At 40.9% G+C, this 16143-nt stretch overlaps 1 protein-coding gene across 2 annotated transcripts in view; it reads left to right on the top strand.

Annotated features, from left to right (window-relative positions):
- SMCHD1 (structural maintenance of chromosomes flexible hinge domain containing 1) overlaps positions 1-16143 on the top strand; it is a 214373-nt gene that overhangs the window by 194062 nt on the left and 4168 nt on the right. Inside the window, exons 43-47 of one of the 2 annotated variants that reach the window (XM_068237225.1) lie at positions 1777-1886; positions 2183-2253; positions 5501-5672; positions 14831-14989; positions 15377-15475. In XM_068237225.1, the coding sequence (XP_068093326.1) occupies positions 1777-1886; positions 2183-2253; positions 5501-5672; positions 14831-14989; positions 15377-15475 (611 nt within the window). Of the gene's footprint in view, positions 1-1776; positions 1887-2182; positions 2254-5500; positions 5673-14830; positions 14990-15376; positions 15484-16143 lie in introns of both variants that reach the window. The other variant, XM_068237226.1, reaches the window with a different exon arrangement.

Genomic DNA, 16143 nt, shown 5'->3' with positions numbered 1-16143 from the left:
TACACTGTTGGTTAGTGATTTTGAAACCATTGTTCCCCCATAATCCTTTTTCTTATCTTTAAGTGGCAGGCAGTGTGCTTCACTAATAAGACCCATTTTCATTGGTGAACCTTTTTCTCCATTGTAAGAAAAGCCCCCATTAAAGCTGGTAAACATCTTAACATTTTAGCTTGTCGCCTGAAACAGTCACTTCTGAGTTTTTTGAGGTACCAGTTTTCTAGCAGTCCCCATACAAATAAGGTACGTGGCTCACAAAACTGTTTCATTTCAAATATGGCCCCCATTCACACCCATGATCAGTAAACTATTCGGGGGGGGGGGGGGGGGGGGATATTTAACTTGCTCATTAACATTTCTCCGGTGAAGTTTCTCAGATGCAGTTACAGGTTCTCACTCTAGACCTTTGTCACGCAGTCCGCATGTTCTTTACTTGTCCTCTCATTTTTGCACCCTTTGTTCCAGTGACACACAGTACAGTGCTCACATTGTCACCATAAGCAGCTCGCTTACATCAGTATATTTGAGTCAGGGCAACACTTTCTTCAGCCACTCTTACACGCTCAGGGCTACATTTCATGGAAGATGGCAAATCAACTTTTCATTGCAGTTCCCTGCTTCAAAATGAGCTAGTTAAGGAGAATATTGTCAGTACTTACAGATTTACAGATCTGTGCTGCCACCTGTTGGCAAAATAAAAAAGTAAGATGCACTTTTCATTTAAAGTGACTCTGTAACAAAAATTACAACGTTTTTCAACCATCCTACAAGTTCCTAAACCTATTCTAATGTGATCTGGCTTGCTGCAGCTCTTTCTACTATAACCATCTCTGTAATAAATCAATGTATCTTTCCCCTGTCAGACTTGTCGGCCTGTGTCTGGAAGGCTGCCAAGTTCTTCAGTGTTGAACTGTTCCTCTATGCACACTCCAGTGTGTGTTTTATTTACATAAGCCAGCAGCTTCTCTGCTATCTTATCAGTGATAGAAGAGAGCTGGATAAAAATCCTCCTCTGGAGGCTGTGAAAGGAGCTGGTCTGTTGCATACTAAGGAATTGACGACATAGGCAGAGCTGTCTGCAGGAAGCCTGTAATGTTTAGTGCATGAGAGAAGCTGGGGACAGAAGGTAAACACACACAAGTGATCTCTTGAGATTCAGAAGTAAGGCTGTATACAGCCTGCTTGTGTATGGATGTATTTTCTATGTGTGGACATGCTGTACATCAACCTACTTCCTGTTTTGGTGGCCATTTTGTTTGTTTATAAACAAACTTTTTAAAACAGTTTTTGACTACTTTTAATGCGGCGGGGAGCGGTGAAATTGTGACAGAGGGTAATAGGAGGTGTCCCCTAACGCACTGGTATGTTTACTTTTGTGCGATTTTAACAATACAGATTCTCTTTAATACTTTTATTTACCTGGGTAGTTTGTATGGGATAAGATTCCTATAAGGAATACTATTAGTACACAACTATTTAGGCCGGTTTTACGTGTAATCTTTGCTTTGGTGATAAGATGCCCCTGCGCTTTCCACCACAATGCAAAAAATGACTTGCCTATCACCCTGTGGCAGAATGCGCAGACAGGGACACATGCCTATGGTAGGGATTAGATTGTAAGCCCCTCTGAGGGGCAGACAGTGAAAAGACTATGTTGCATGCAGTGGAAGATCATGTTCTTCATTGGTTTTCAGCCTTCATAAATTATCTCCATTCTATTGTATGTAGTCATTCAGAAAAAAAAAACGGTTCATGATGTTTTTGTCATTTTGTATCAAGGCCTTTACCACACATATCCAATGGAAGAAGCCAGTTTACTGCAACTGGAAATCCAGTGTTTGCCAGAGATCTCTTGGAATTCCCTGAGGATAAAGAACACTGCCAAAAAGGTAATGTAGCAATTTAATAGTTTAATACTATAAATACAGGTGGTCCCCTACTTACAAACAAGTTCAGTTTTGGGAGGATGTTTTAAGTCAAGTCCTGTGTTATACAAACTGGTATGGGGGGGGGGGGGATTATTTACTTTTGGACAACTCTGGATATGGACAGACAGTGTAAACAATAGAGATGAGCAAGACCAGTTGCATAAAATGCAAATTTTGCTTTTGATTTTCTTACATTTAGGAATCAACAGTTTGTGTTTTGTAAATTTGCTAAAATTGTGTATTCTTTTTCTTCTTAGTTTTTGGGATGCTTTTAGGAGAAACCATTATTTTGGACAATCTGGATTCAGCTAATGAATACAGAAAACAGGTAAAGTATGTTATTTCAGGCAAGGTAAAATGAAGACTGTTCAAATATAAAGCCTAGCTGAACCCCAGCAGCAATATTGTAGCCAGGGTTCTCTTTGAAAGTAAAGCATGTGGTACCTGAGTGCAGAGATGGCAGCACAGCGCAAATCACTCTCGATGTATCGCAACATGTTTGCACACAGAGCCATTCCCCCTCTGCATAAAGCAGGCCTGCTCCCTTCCACTATCATTAGGATGCATGCCGTTGGGATGTCCCAAATATCTTCAGAGTAAAAATGGCAAGTTAAAGGGAACCAGAGGTGTGGGGCGATATGGAGGCTGCCTATTTCTTTTCTTTTAAACATTACCAGTTGCCTGGAAGTCCTCCTGATCCTCTGTCTCTAATACCTTTAGCCATAGACCCTAAACAAGCATGCAGCAGATCAGGTACTCTGACTCAGGTATTACTGGATTAGCCATATGCTTGTTCCAGGGTTTTTACTCCGACACTAATTATGCGAGAAGAGCAACAGAGCTGTCAGGCAACGGCATTGTTCATAAGGAAATAAATATGGCAGCCTCCATATCTCTCACCTCGGGTTCCCTTTAAAGCTGAACCAAATAATCAATACAAGTAACTGCAGCCGGGCCACGCATCCGCAGTATGCCTCAAACCAGAGGACTGTCCGGGGCAATTTACGAAGAATCCAGGCAGCAACTGAGGAAGAGGGCAGCGATCAGGCTGGCTGGAGGAAGCCCCAGGTATGTATACATTTTTTTTTCTTTGCCGCCATCTCAGGTTTACTTTAAACATCTATTATGGTTTCTTTCTGTTGATGCAGATTCTACATTAAAATCAGATTCTGGAGGCTGGCCATACACTCTGTACAATCTTTGTGCAGTCTTATCAACATGTGTATTAAGGCCCATACACACGTCTGATTTTTGCGAACGACGGGTCGTTTGAACGTCCCGTCGTTCAGTCGTCCGCACGCCGAATCAGGCGTGTACAGACAGTTGTTCACGTGATAAGACTGAGTTTGAGCGATCCACCTGGTGAACGACGGGATATTCAAACGACCCGTCGTTCGCAAAAATCAGACGTGTGTATGGGCCTCTATAAGGACCAGTAGATTGACTAATTAACTTGCATACATTGTTCAAGTAGGCCATTGTAGTACACAAATGTTTTTAAGGGCTCAATCCCACTAGTAGCCTTTTCTAAGCGCCAGTGATTTGAAAAAGCTCTTGCTAATGCAATGCTATGGGGGATCTTTATAAAATCACATCGCTCTAGTGGGATCACACTCATAACATTACATTAGCAAGAGCTTTTCAAATCAGAAAGCGATTGTGTAGCATTTGGCTTCTGAGACTGACTTTACATTTTTATCATTACTCTTGAGGCATAAATTGTTCTGAAAAGCTACATTCCTCAGCAGGCACACTCGCAGTGGCACACTCGCATAGTGCTAGTCCCAGGTTTCAGTCTCCACCTGGACATTATCTACATGGAGTTTACGTGTTCTCTTCATGTTTGCATGGATTTTTTTCCAGCACTCTGGTTTCCTCCCATGTCTCAAAACCATGCTGTTAAATGGGTCCACCCAATCATTGGCCTTATATTTTAGTAACCAATGACTACAGTAGGGATTAGGTTGTGAGGTCCTCTGAGGGACATTTAGTAGCAAGGCATGGTACTCTGCAAAGCACTGAGCATGATGGCAGCACTAGGTAAATGCATTTTATTATTATTTATTGAATTCATATAGTGCCAACACATTATGTGCTGGACAATAAGTAAGGTTACAGGCAATAATAGGGGGGCAGACAACACAATACAGGTAATAAGTAGTAAGACACACAATGCCAGATCATGCACTGGGGAAGTAGTCCCAGTAATTCAAGCACATGTTATACTGTGGGCATGATAGGCAGTATACACAAGCAGGTAGGGCCCTGCCAAAGGCTTACAGTTGGAATATCCGTGAGCTGGGGAAGGTTTTCTTGAAAGCCTAAGTTTTGAGGGCTTGTTTAAAGGTTCTGAAGGAGGGTGCAAGCCTGATGAGCAGTGGGGGAGCGTTCCACTGCACGGGAGCAGTTCTGGTGAAGAAGTCCTGTAGTCGTGAATGCAAGATGCATGGTGTGGTTAGGAGGAGGTAGTTGGAGGGCCATAGTGGGTGGCCGGGTGTGTATCTGCTGACCAGGTCAGAGATGTAGGTGGGACAGGACTTGTGCATAGTCTGAAGCGGAGCGTGAGCCAGTGGAGAGATTTGCATAGGGAAGTTGTGCGGACGGAGAAGTAGGTGGAGTAGAGGAGTCTGGCTGCTGCATTCATTATGGATTGTAGGGCGGTTAAGAGGGAGCGCTGAAAGGAGGGTGTTGCAGTTGTCTAGGTGGAAGATGATGAGGACATGGATTAAGGAATTTGGCAGTGTCCGAGGTCAGGAAGGGGGGTTGAATCTTTGAGATGTTGAGTAAATAGAAATTGTATGCCCTAATAATGGTTTGGCTGTGGGGGTGAAGGACAGGGCAGAGGCCAGGGTGACACTCAGGCAGAGCAGGCCTGTGCAGTGGAGTTTTGAAGCATAGAATAGGAGAGGGAGTTTGGGCGGTAGCTGAACAGGAGTGAGGAGTTGAGTCAGGTTTTTTTTTCTAGCAAGTGAAAAGTACAGTGGCCTGTTTTTAAGTCAGAGGGGAAGGTGCCAGTGGAGAGGGAGAGGTTAAAAAGAGGGGTGAGGACTGGGGCCAGGGCGGGTAAATTTGGACCGAGGATGTCGGATGGGACAGCGTCCATATGGCAGGGGTTTTCCTCTGTAAACGTGTTGAGGGTGGGTGGTGTAGAGCAGTGTTTCTCAACTTTTTATTGTACCCCTTTTACAACCCCAAACTCAAGTACCCCCTAGCATAGTAATCATTATCACAAGTACCCCTTGACAAATATATATTTAATCGTAGTACATGATAATTGGTTCTAAAAAAAAATTCCAAGCATTTACTATTGCTTTTAATTAGCTAAAATACTAATTTGGAGTTGTTTAAATAAGATTTATAATTTTCTAAAACTCTAAATTTGTTCTTCTTGGTTAAGTATATCAAGCCAGAGTACCCCCTGGAACCATCAGAAGTATCCCCTGGGGTACGTGTACCACATGTTGAGAACCTAGGGGGCAGAGGATTAATTTTTTTCGGGGGCGGGGGGTTTAGTGGTGGAGTGTAGGCTAGAAATTTCATGTTAATAACAATGTATTTTTCATTTCTTCATTCAGCTAGTAAAGTTCACATATTGTCCCACATTACTGACAAGAAATGGAGACCGCATACGTAGCAATGGAAAGTTTGGTGGCTTACAGAATAAAGCCCCACCTATGGACAAGCTCAGGGGAATAGTATTTGGAGCACCAGCACCCAAAGAATGTGACAAGCTCTCTGTTGAAGTTGGTGTGTATAAAAAAATATATTGCTGTTTTTGTGTTATGTATTTTTGTTAGGCTCATTCTGATCTGATCTTATTCTAATATGATTATGTAGTAAGTCCATGACTAGGATTGATTCTTCATAGCTGAAGTTTCTGAAAAAGTGAATCTTTATTCAAGAGGACCAAAGATTTCACTCCCGATCTTCAGTCCATCTGATCATTTTTGAGTGGATTGTTTGTCAGTCAGAAGTGACTATTGGCTCATGGGCACATGGCTTAGCAATACTAGATCTCCATGTTTGTATTTCCAATTGTGTATCCAATTGTGATTATAAGCAGGCCCTGATTTACTTCGCAGGAGCCTGTAGGCACAAATGTCCTGGCACCCTAAACTTCACCCTCCAGAAACGTACACACCCAGCTGAACCGCACTGCAAGTGAGCTGGCTGACCCAGCTGTGACTTCTCCCTTAGCAGTCATAGGTAGCTACAGGTGTCCTGACTGAAGGGAGCTCTTGTCAGTGAAATGCTGAGAGCCAGGTGACTAAACTCTCATTTATGCTCTGCTCAGGACTCTGCATAGGAAAAGAAGGGAGGCTCTAGGGAAGGGGAGTGAGCCGCCCCTCCATCATCATGCGCCTGTAGGTGCATGCCTATAGTGCCTTATGGTAAATCCAGCCCTGGTTATAAGTATAGCAGTTATCAATAGCAGCCAGGTTCAAGTAATACATTTCAGTAGAAGAAACTTCATGCCTGGATAGCAGTAAGCTCTACTTCAGTCTTCTATTGTTAATCTGTAGAATAATAAATCTGCATTAATTTCTTAAAGCAAAAAATTGTATTGCATGTTCTTTTTGCAATACATATACTTACATTTTTTTTTTTTTGTATTTTTTTTTTTTTTTTTGCTGTTGCCACTAGGGAATGATAAATGCTTTATTACACACTTAGGGCCTTTTTACACTTATTCTGTTGGTATGCGTTATTGTTTGTTAGGCCTCTTTTACACTATATGCTGAAAAACTGATGCGTTTTAACTTTCCATAGCAATGCATTGTGAAAAAGCTTTCAGTTAAACAGTGTATTGTGGGAGCTAAGCCAAAGGAAAACATGGGCATTACTTTGAAAATCCATTTTCTTTCAGTTATAACTGAGAGCAACAGATTAAGTGTAAAAGGGTCCTTAGTATGCATTAGTGTGCATTTTTTCCATAGCAGGGCATTGTGAAAAAGCTTTTTGTTAAAACGCGGGAACACATAGGGAAATATAGTGACTCATAGGGAAATATAGTGACACACCGGGAAATATAGTGACACACCGGGAAATATAGTGACACGTAGGGAAATATAGTGACACGAAGGGAAATATAGTGACTCATAGGGAAATATAGTGACTCATAGGGAAATCTAGTGACTCATAGGGAAATCTAGTGACTCATAGGGAAATCTAGTGACTCATAGGGAAATCTAGTGACACACCGGGAAATATAGTGAGACGTAGGGAAATATAGTGACACGTAGGGAAATATAGTGACACGAAGGGAAATATAGTGACACGTGGGGAAATATAGTGACTCATAGGGAAATATAGTGACTCATAGGGAAATATAGTGACTCATAGGGATATATAGTGACACACCGGGAAATATAGTGACACGTAGGGAAATATAGTGACACGTAGGGAAATATAGTGACACACCGGGAAATATAGTGGCACACCGGGAAATATAGTGACACGAAGGGAAATATAGTGACACGAAGGGAAATATAGTGACACGAAGGGAAATATAGTGACTCATAGGGAAATATAGTGACTCATAGGGATATATAGTGACACACCGGGAAATATAGTGACACGTAGGGAAATATAGTGACACGTAGGGAAATATAGTGACACGTAGGGAAATATAGTGACACGTGGGGAAATATAGTGACACGTGGGGAAATATAGTGACACGTGGGAAAATATAGTGACACGTGGGGAAATATAGTGACACGTGGGGAAATATAGTGACACGTGGGGAAATATAGTGACACGTAGGGAAATATAGTGACACGTAGGGAAATATAGTGACTCATAGGGAAATATAGTGACACGTAGGGAAATATAGTGACTCATAGGGAAATATAGTGACACACCGGGAAATATAGTGACACATTGGGAAATATAGTGACACGAAGGGAAATATAGTTACACACGGAGAAATATAGTGACACGAAGGGAAATATAGTTACACACGGAGAAATATAGTGACATGTGGGGAAATATAGTGACATACCGGGAAATATAGTGACACGTAGGGAAATATAGTGACTCGTAGGGAAATATAGTGACTCGTAGGGAAATATAGTGACTCGTAGGGAAATATAGTGACTCCTAGGGAAATATAGTGACTCCTAGGGAAATATAGTGACTCCTAGGGAAATATAGTGACTCCTAGGGAAATATAGTGACTCCTAGGGAAATATAGTGACTCCTAGGGAAATATAGTGACTCATAGGGATATATAGTGACACACCGGGAAATATAGTGACACGTAGGGAAATATAGTGACACGTAGGGAAATATAGTGACACGTAGGGAAATATAGTGACACACCGGGAAATATAGTGGCACACCGGGAAATATAGTGACACGAAGGGAAATATAGTGACACGAAGGGAAATATAGTGACTCATAGGGAAATATAGTGACTCATAGGGATATATAGTGACACACCGGGAAATATAGTGACACGTAGGGAAATATAGTGACACGTAGGGAAATATAGTGACACGTAGGGAAATATAGTGACACGTGGGGAAATATAGTGACACGTGGGGAAATATAGTGACACGTGGGGAAATATAGTGACACGTTGGGAAATATAGTGACACGTAGGGAAATATAGTGACACGTAGGGAAATATAGTGACTCGTAGGGAAATATAGTGACACACCGGGAAATATAGTGACACATTGGGAAATATAGTGACACGAAGGGAAATATAGTTACACACGGAGAAATATAGTGACACGAAGGGAAATATAGTTACACACGGAGAAATATAGTGACATGTGGGGAAATATAGTGACATACCGGGAAATATAGTGACACGTAGGGAAATATAGTGACTCCTAGGGAAATATAGTGACTCCTAGGGAAATATAGTGACTCCTAGGGAAATATAGTGACTCCTAGGGAAATATAGTGACTCCTAGGGAAATATAGTGACTCATAGGGAAATATAGTGACTCATAGGGATATATAGTGACACACCGGGAAATATAGTGACACGTAGGGAAATATAGTGACACGTAGGGAAATATAGTGACACGTAGGGAAATATAGTGACACACCGGGAAATATAGTGGCACACCGGGAAATATAGTGACACGAAGGGAAATATAGTGACACGAAGGGAAATATAGTGACTCATAGGGAAATATAGTGACTCATAGGGATATATAGTGACACACCGGGAAATATAGTGACACGTAGGGAAATATAGTGACACGTAGGGAAATATAGTGACACGTAGGGAAATATAGTGACACGTAGGGAAATATAGTGACACGTGGGGAAATATAGTGACAGGTGGGGAAATATAGTGACACGTGGGGAAATATAGTGACACGTGGGGAAATATAGTGACACGTGGGGAAATATAGTGACACGTAGGGAAATATAGTGACACGTAGGGAAATATAGTGACTCATAGGGAAATATAGTGACACACCGGGAAATATAGTGACACATTGGGAAATATAGTGACACGAAGGGAAATATAGTTACACACGGAGAAATATAGTGACACGAAGGGAAATATAGTTACACACGGAGAAATATAGTGACATGTGGGGAAATATAGTGACATACCGGGAAATATAGTGACACGTAGGGAAATATAGTGACTCCTAGGGAAATATAGTGACTCCTAGGGAAATATAGTGACTCCTAGGGAAATATAGTGACTCCTAGGGAAATATAGTGACTCCTAGGGAAATATAGTGACTCCTAGGGAAATATAGTGACTCCTAGGGAAATATAGTGACTCATAGGGAAATATAGTGACTCATAGGGAAATATAGTGACTCATAGGGAAATATAGTGACTCATAGGGATATATAGTGACACACCGGGAAATATAGTGACACGTAGGGAAATATAGTGACACGTAGGGAAATATAGTGACACACCGGGAAATATAGTGGCACACCGGGAAATATAGTGGCACACCGGGAAATATAGTGGCACGAAGGGAAATATAGTGACACGAAGGGAAATATAGTGACACGAAGGGAAATATAGTGACACGAAGGGAAATATAGTGACTCATAGGGAAATATAGTGACTCATAGGGATATATAGTGACACACCGGGAAATATAGTGACACGTAGGGAAATATAGTGACACGTAGGGAAATATAGTGACACGTGGGGAAATATAGTGACACGTGGGGAAATATAGTGACACGTGGGGAAATATAGTGACACGTGGGGAAATATAGTGACACGTGGGGAAATATAGTGACACGTAGGGAAATATAGTGACACGTAGGGAAATATAGTGACTCATAGGGAAATATAGTGACACACCGGGAAATATAGTGACACATTGGGAAATATAGTGACACGAAGGGAAATATAGTTACACACGGAGAAATATAGTGACACGAAGGGAAATATAGTTACACACGGAGAAATATAGTGACATGTGGGGAAATATAGTGACATACCGGGAAATATAGTGACACGTAGGGAAATATAGTGACTCGTAGGGAAATATAGTGACTCCTAGGGAAATATAGTGACTCCTAGGGAAATATAGTGACTCCTAGGGAAATATAGTGACTCCTAGGGAAATATAGTGACTCCTAGGGAAATATAGTGACTCCTAGGGAAATATAGTGACTCCTAGGGAAATATAGTGACTCATAGGGAAATATAGTGACACACCGGGAAATATAGTGGCACACCGGGAAATATAGTGACACGAAGGGAAATATAGTGACACGAAGGGAAATATAGTGACACGAAGGGAAATATAGTGACTCATAGGGAAATATAGTGACTCATAGGGATATATAGTGACACACCGAGAAATATAGTGACACGTAGGTAAATATAGTGACACGTAGGGAAATATAGTGACACGTGGGGAAATATAGTGACACGTGGGGAAATATAGTGACACGTGGGGAAATATAGTGACACGTAGGGAAATATAGTGACACGTAGGGAAATATAGTGACACGTAGGGAAATATAGTGACACGTAGGGAAATATAGTGACTCGTAGGGAAATATAGTGACTCATAGGGATATATAGTGACACACCGAGAAATATAGTGACACACCGGGAAATATATTGACACGTAGGGAAATATAGTGACACGTGGGGAAATATAGTGACACGTGGGGAAATATAGTGACACGTAGGGAAATATAGTGACACACCGGGAAATATATTGACACGTAGGGAAATATAGTGACACGTGGGGAAATATAGTGACACGTAGGGAAATATAGTGACTCGTAGGGAAATATAGTGACACACCAGGAAATATAGTGACACGAAGGGAAATATAGTGACACGTGGGGAAATATAGTGACTCGTAGGGAAATATAGTGACACACCGGGAAATATAGTGACACACCGGGAAATATAGTGACACACCGGGAAATATAGTGACACGTGGAGAAATATAGTGACCCGTGGGGAAATATAGTGACTTGTGGGGAAATATAGTGACACGTGGGGAAATATAGTGACACGTGGGGAAATATAGTGACACGTGGGGAAATATAGTGACACGTGGGGAAATATAGTGACACGTGGGGAAATATAGTGACTTGTGGGGAAATATAGTGACACGTGGGGAAATATAGTGACACGTGGGGAAATATAGTGACACGTGGGGAAATATAGTGACACGTGGGGAAATATAGTGACACGTGGGGAAATATAGTGACACGTGGGGAAATATAGTGACACGTGGGGAAATATAGTGACACGTGGGGAAATATGGACTTTACTTTGAAAATCCATTTTCTTTCGGTTATAACTGAGAGCAACTGATTAAGTGTAAAAGGAACCTAAATGTGGCCACACACCATACATTTTTTTTTAAATATCTGTTCAATTCAAGAATAGCGATCAATTTTTCTGACTGATTGGTCAGATTTTTGAATTGTTACAATGTACCACACAACTATGTTAAATTTTTCCCCAATCATGAATAAAATAATCGAAAGCTCAGAAAAAAATTGATTGGAACTGTACATCAAGTAATTGACAATCCATCACACACCATACAATTCTTGATAAAGTTGGTCTGAAATTTCCAACATGTCCAATCTCCACAAATAAAAAAAAAAAAAAAAGGGTGGGAAATACGATCAGATTTATTGATCGAAAACACAAGCTCTCGACAACCGATCGTAATTATCGAAGTGGCGAAAAACGGAATCTTTTAATTGTATGGTGTGTGTCGCCACCTTAAGGGTCCTTTTAACACTATATCAGTTGCTGTACCTGAAAGGACGGCTGATGTGCAGTCCAGTGTCCATGTTTGCCTATGGCCGCTTTCACACTGTGTGCTTAAAACTGAAGCTTTTTCGCAATACACTGCTATGGAGAAAAAAAACGCATTTAGTGTAAAAGGGCTCTAAGCAGAGACTATCTACACAGAAATTGATTGAGACTGTATAGTCTAGTTCCAGTGCGGGACACAAAAACATAACCTCTCTGCAGCAGAGAGCACACAGGTGGGAGGGATCAGGTGATCAGCTCAGTGTTCAAAGTGAAAAACTAGCTGATGCCCCTTCTGAGATCCTCCCTGACTTCCTCCTGTGAGTGATGATGGGATGGGTGAAAAAACTGAATAAAATACAGACTGCTAACCAAGCAGCATGTGACATTATTATTATTATTACTAGTGGACCTAAGCCCGTTTAAAAACGGGCTAGGTCTGTCACTGCGCATGCGCCCGCACATTTCCGCCACGCCCGTGCACGAAAAGCCCGCTGGCACGTTCGCTCGTCATCGCTTGCCGTGCATCACTCTCCCTCAATATCTCTGTGTCCCTGCACATGCGCTCTCTGCGCATGTGGGACACAACTAAATACGTATAATTGGGTATCGTCCTTTTTTTTAAAAAAAATTTAAGGATCAAAACACAAAGTCCTTTTTAGGGCAATCCACCTTGCCCAAAGACACTTAAACAGTTTATAGCAAAGGACTTGGGTTCAGAAAAACGAGGAGGTACAGTGCGGTTTTTGACAAACTCTTGTAGAAAAACTTTATTAATACAAAATATCAAAAAATGTTTAAAAACTTTTTCAATTCCACACACATCATTAGTCTTCATATAATCAGATCAAATGCCATGGGGCATGAATGATTGAAGCTAATAAATAAGTATTGTATTCTGGCTTGGTATAATTTTGAAGGAGATTTTTGTATTTTACAGGCAACGACACATGTTCGTTTCGGGCTCCTTATATCGTAAATTTGCCCTTCATCAGGCCGCAATACAAGTTTTCTGTATGGCAGGAAAGATTAGCACAAGGCCAGAAAGTTTATAAAGAATTGTACGCAGGCATCCAACCCAAGCGGATGCACATAAGGATCATTCCACGGCGTTATGGAGAAGAAGCGCTGCTAGGCTGGAAGTCCATGTTCATGTGGGACACACACAGGGACACGGGACGCAGAGACATTAGGGTTTTATTATAGAAGATTATTATTATTAATAATCTATAAAGCACTCTTCTGTTCCGTGGTGCTGCAATGGAAGTATTTCAATAACGCAACAGTGGTTTATGTGTAGTCCACAAAAATTCAGTTCATTTCAAGTTACACCATACAGTATTTCACACAATAGGGTGGAAGTTTTTTCTGCACCTCTTCAGGGCACCTGCCAACTGCTGACAGACATAGCGAGCTGCTGACCAGGGCATGGGGAAACCTCCACGCTCATCACCAGCTCGTGCCTAAAGTGAGGGAAGTGGTATGGCTCTGGCATCATGTCTACACAGTGGTATAGCTCAGTCATCATGGCTACACAGTGGTATAGCTCAGTCATCATGGCTACAAAGCGATATATGTACGGTGAATGGATGTCAAGCGCTCAGATTAGTCCACATATCAGATGTTAGGCAGTCAGCAACTTACAGGGTTACAGTACCCTGACCCCTCCCCCCCCCCCCCTCCTTTTATTACCCAACTCACCGGATCTTTCAGCCACGAGGGTCCCGTTTGCACATCAGGGTTATAGGCCACCGCTACGCCACCCTGGCTCTCAGCTTTGCTCCCTTAGATCCTGATGCCTGGCATGTAACTTTCAGGAATGCACTTCACAGCAGACCGATTCCCCTGCTGGTCAGAAGGAGCAGCTCTGAAGGTGATCTGAAGGAGCAGAGCTGAGAGCCAGGCTGGCGTAAGGGTTGGCATGTACCCCTGATGTGCAAGCGGGCCGGTCTTGGCTGACAGATCCGGTGAGTCGGGTATTAAAGGGGGGATACTGTGACCCTGCCAGGCTGCTGACTGCCTAAAATCTGATATATGGACTAATCTGAGCGCTTGACATCTATTCACTATACATCTACTTTGCTATATCACAATAGCGGTGCAGCGCTCCACCTTTAAGGCACTATACTGTTCCATATGGTGTTCATGAGGTCCAGCTGAATTTTATGATTATAATTTTATTTTCATTCTTGTATTGTATTCTCTAAATCCATACGTGAGCGCTTGTAGTACTTGATTTGTATCGGTACAAAGTGTTATAGCTCTTACATCATGGCTACACTCCAACTTGAAATAAACTTCAGCAGGCTATTGTGAGCTAAATGTACAAAGTTGCCATGAATCATTTAGCATTACTGAATGAGAATAGTTATTAAAACTTTGCATATATACCTTAATTCATACATATGATTAGCCACAGATCAACATAAAACTTTGCCTATGGCGCTTTACTGAATTTTGAGATAAATTTTAGTCAGCAAAACTGTTAAAATTTGAGATAACAGATGTTTAAGACTCTGAATCAATCCCAATATTGGCAAATTGTGTCATTTCAAAGAGTAGTATTTTGATCATTATTATAACAATGATTTCTAGACTTGCTGGTTTTATTTGACCTAACTTATTTTTTGTTTACAAAAACTGATTAAAATGATCATGTCTGTATGAAGATCTGTTACAGCAGTACTGTGCCGCAGTGAAGAGGTCCGCATCTGTGGATAAAGAGCTCAAGAGGCAGACTGAGGAGCTTTACTCACCAGATATGCAGCAGAAGAAAAAGGAACTGGATGAACAGGAGAGAAAATTAAAAGAGATAGAGAACAAGCTAGGTAGGTACAGCCATCTTAGTTTTTACCATGTCAGATTAAAAGTTTAAAACTACAATTCTTTAACCAGTGCGATTAGATTTAAATGGCCTATGCTTATAGTGTATGAGTGGTTTCCAAGAATTAACACACATCTGTTTTGTTGATCATCTGAAAACGTTAACATAAATAGGCGACACTTGCAGAAATAAGTGATGCCCAGCTACTGTATTTTTTAGAGTATAACACACACTTTTCCAAAGTGGGGGGGGGGGGTGAAAGTAGTTAAATGCATGTGATAATTTGTAAACAAAGCCATTCTAACGGGTTACAAAAACACTGGCTACATTGCCTGTTTAGTGATGTACTGCCTGTATTTGCTTTTTAATAAAGAAAATTGTGTTTTTCCAGGTATTACTCACAAAAATCAAAACAGTAGAAATTCAATTGACTGTCCTATCCCAGCTAAGCGACCAAAAAGGGACTCAAGGAAACCATTGAAGTGGAGTTAGGTAAATGTGAGCAGCAATTTACTCTTGCATGTAAACAGGAATGTGACTACGTTGCTTCAAGTGTTGGCTATCCGTAAAAGCAAGACGTTTTGAATCAGGATGATACCATTTATTGGCTAAATAAATGCCTAAATTTGCCAATAAATGGTATATCCTGATTTAAAACTTCTTGCTTTTAGTTGAAGCTTGCAAATTATATTTGTCGATATGAAAACCATTTACACACATGTAGATTTTAATACAGATTCTAAAACTACAAATGTTAAAGCTCTTGCACAAAGGGAAAAAAACACAAAAGTGATATTTTTAAATGATTGATTTTATCCAATGCAATCAAAAATTTTCAGCACTCCCAATTCAATAAAATTCTCATATTTGAAGGAAATGTCTCTCCATTAGTAATTTTATTTTGCATAAAAAAATGATATTTTAATTTGAGATCACCGAAATGTATGTGTCTAGCAGTAGACAGACATTGGCCTCAATTCACTAAGCTTTATCAAACACTTTATCAAACATTTGATAATTTACCTCATGGGTAAAATCTAATTTTGAATTCACTAAGGTGGTATATATTTATTGAATGTTTTATCAATAAAACATTCAACAAATATGACACCTTAGTGAATTCAAGATAAGATTTTACCCATGTGGTAAATTATCAAA

The sequence above is a fragment of the Hyperolius riggenbachi genome, chromosome 5, assembly GCF_040937935.1.
Source record: "Hyperolius riggenbachi isolate aHypRig1 chromosome 5, aHypRig1.pri, whole genome shotgun sequence".
NCBI lineage: Eukaryota > Metazoa > Chordata > Amphibia > Anura > Hyperoliidae > Hyperolius > Hyperolius riggenbachi.
This window is presented reverse-complemented; position numbering and strand designations above follow the sequence as displayed.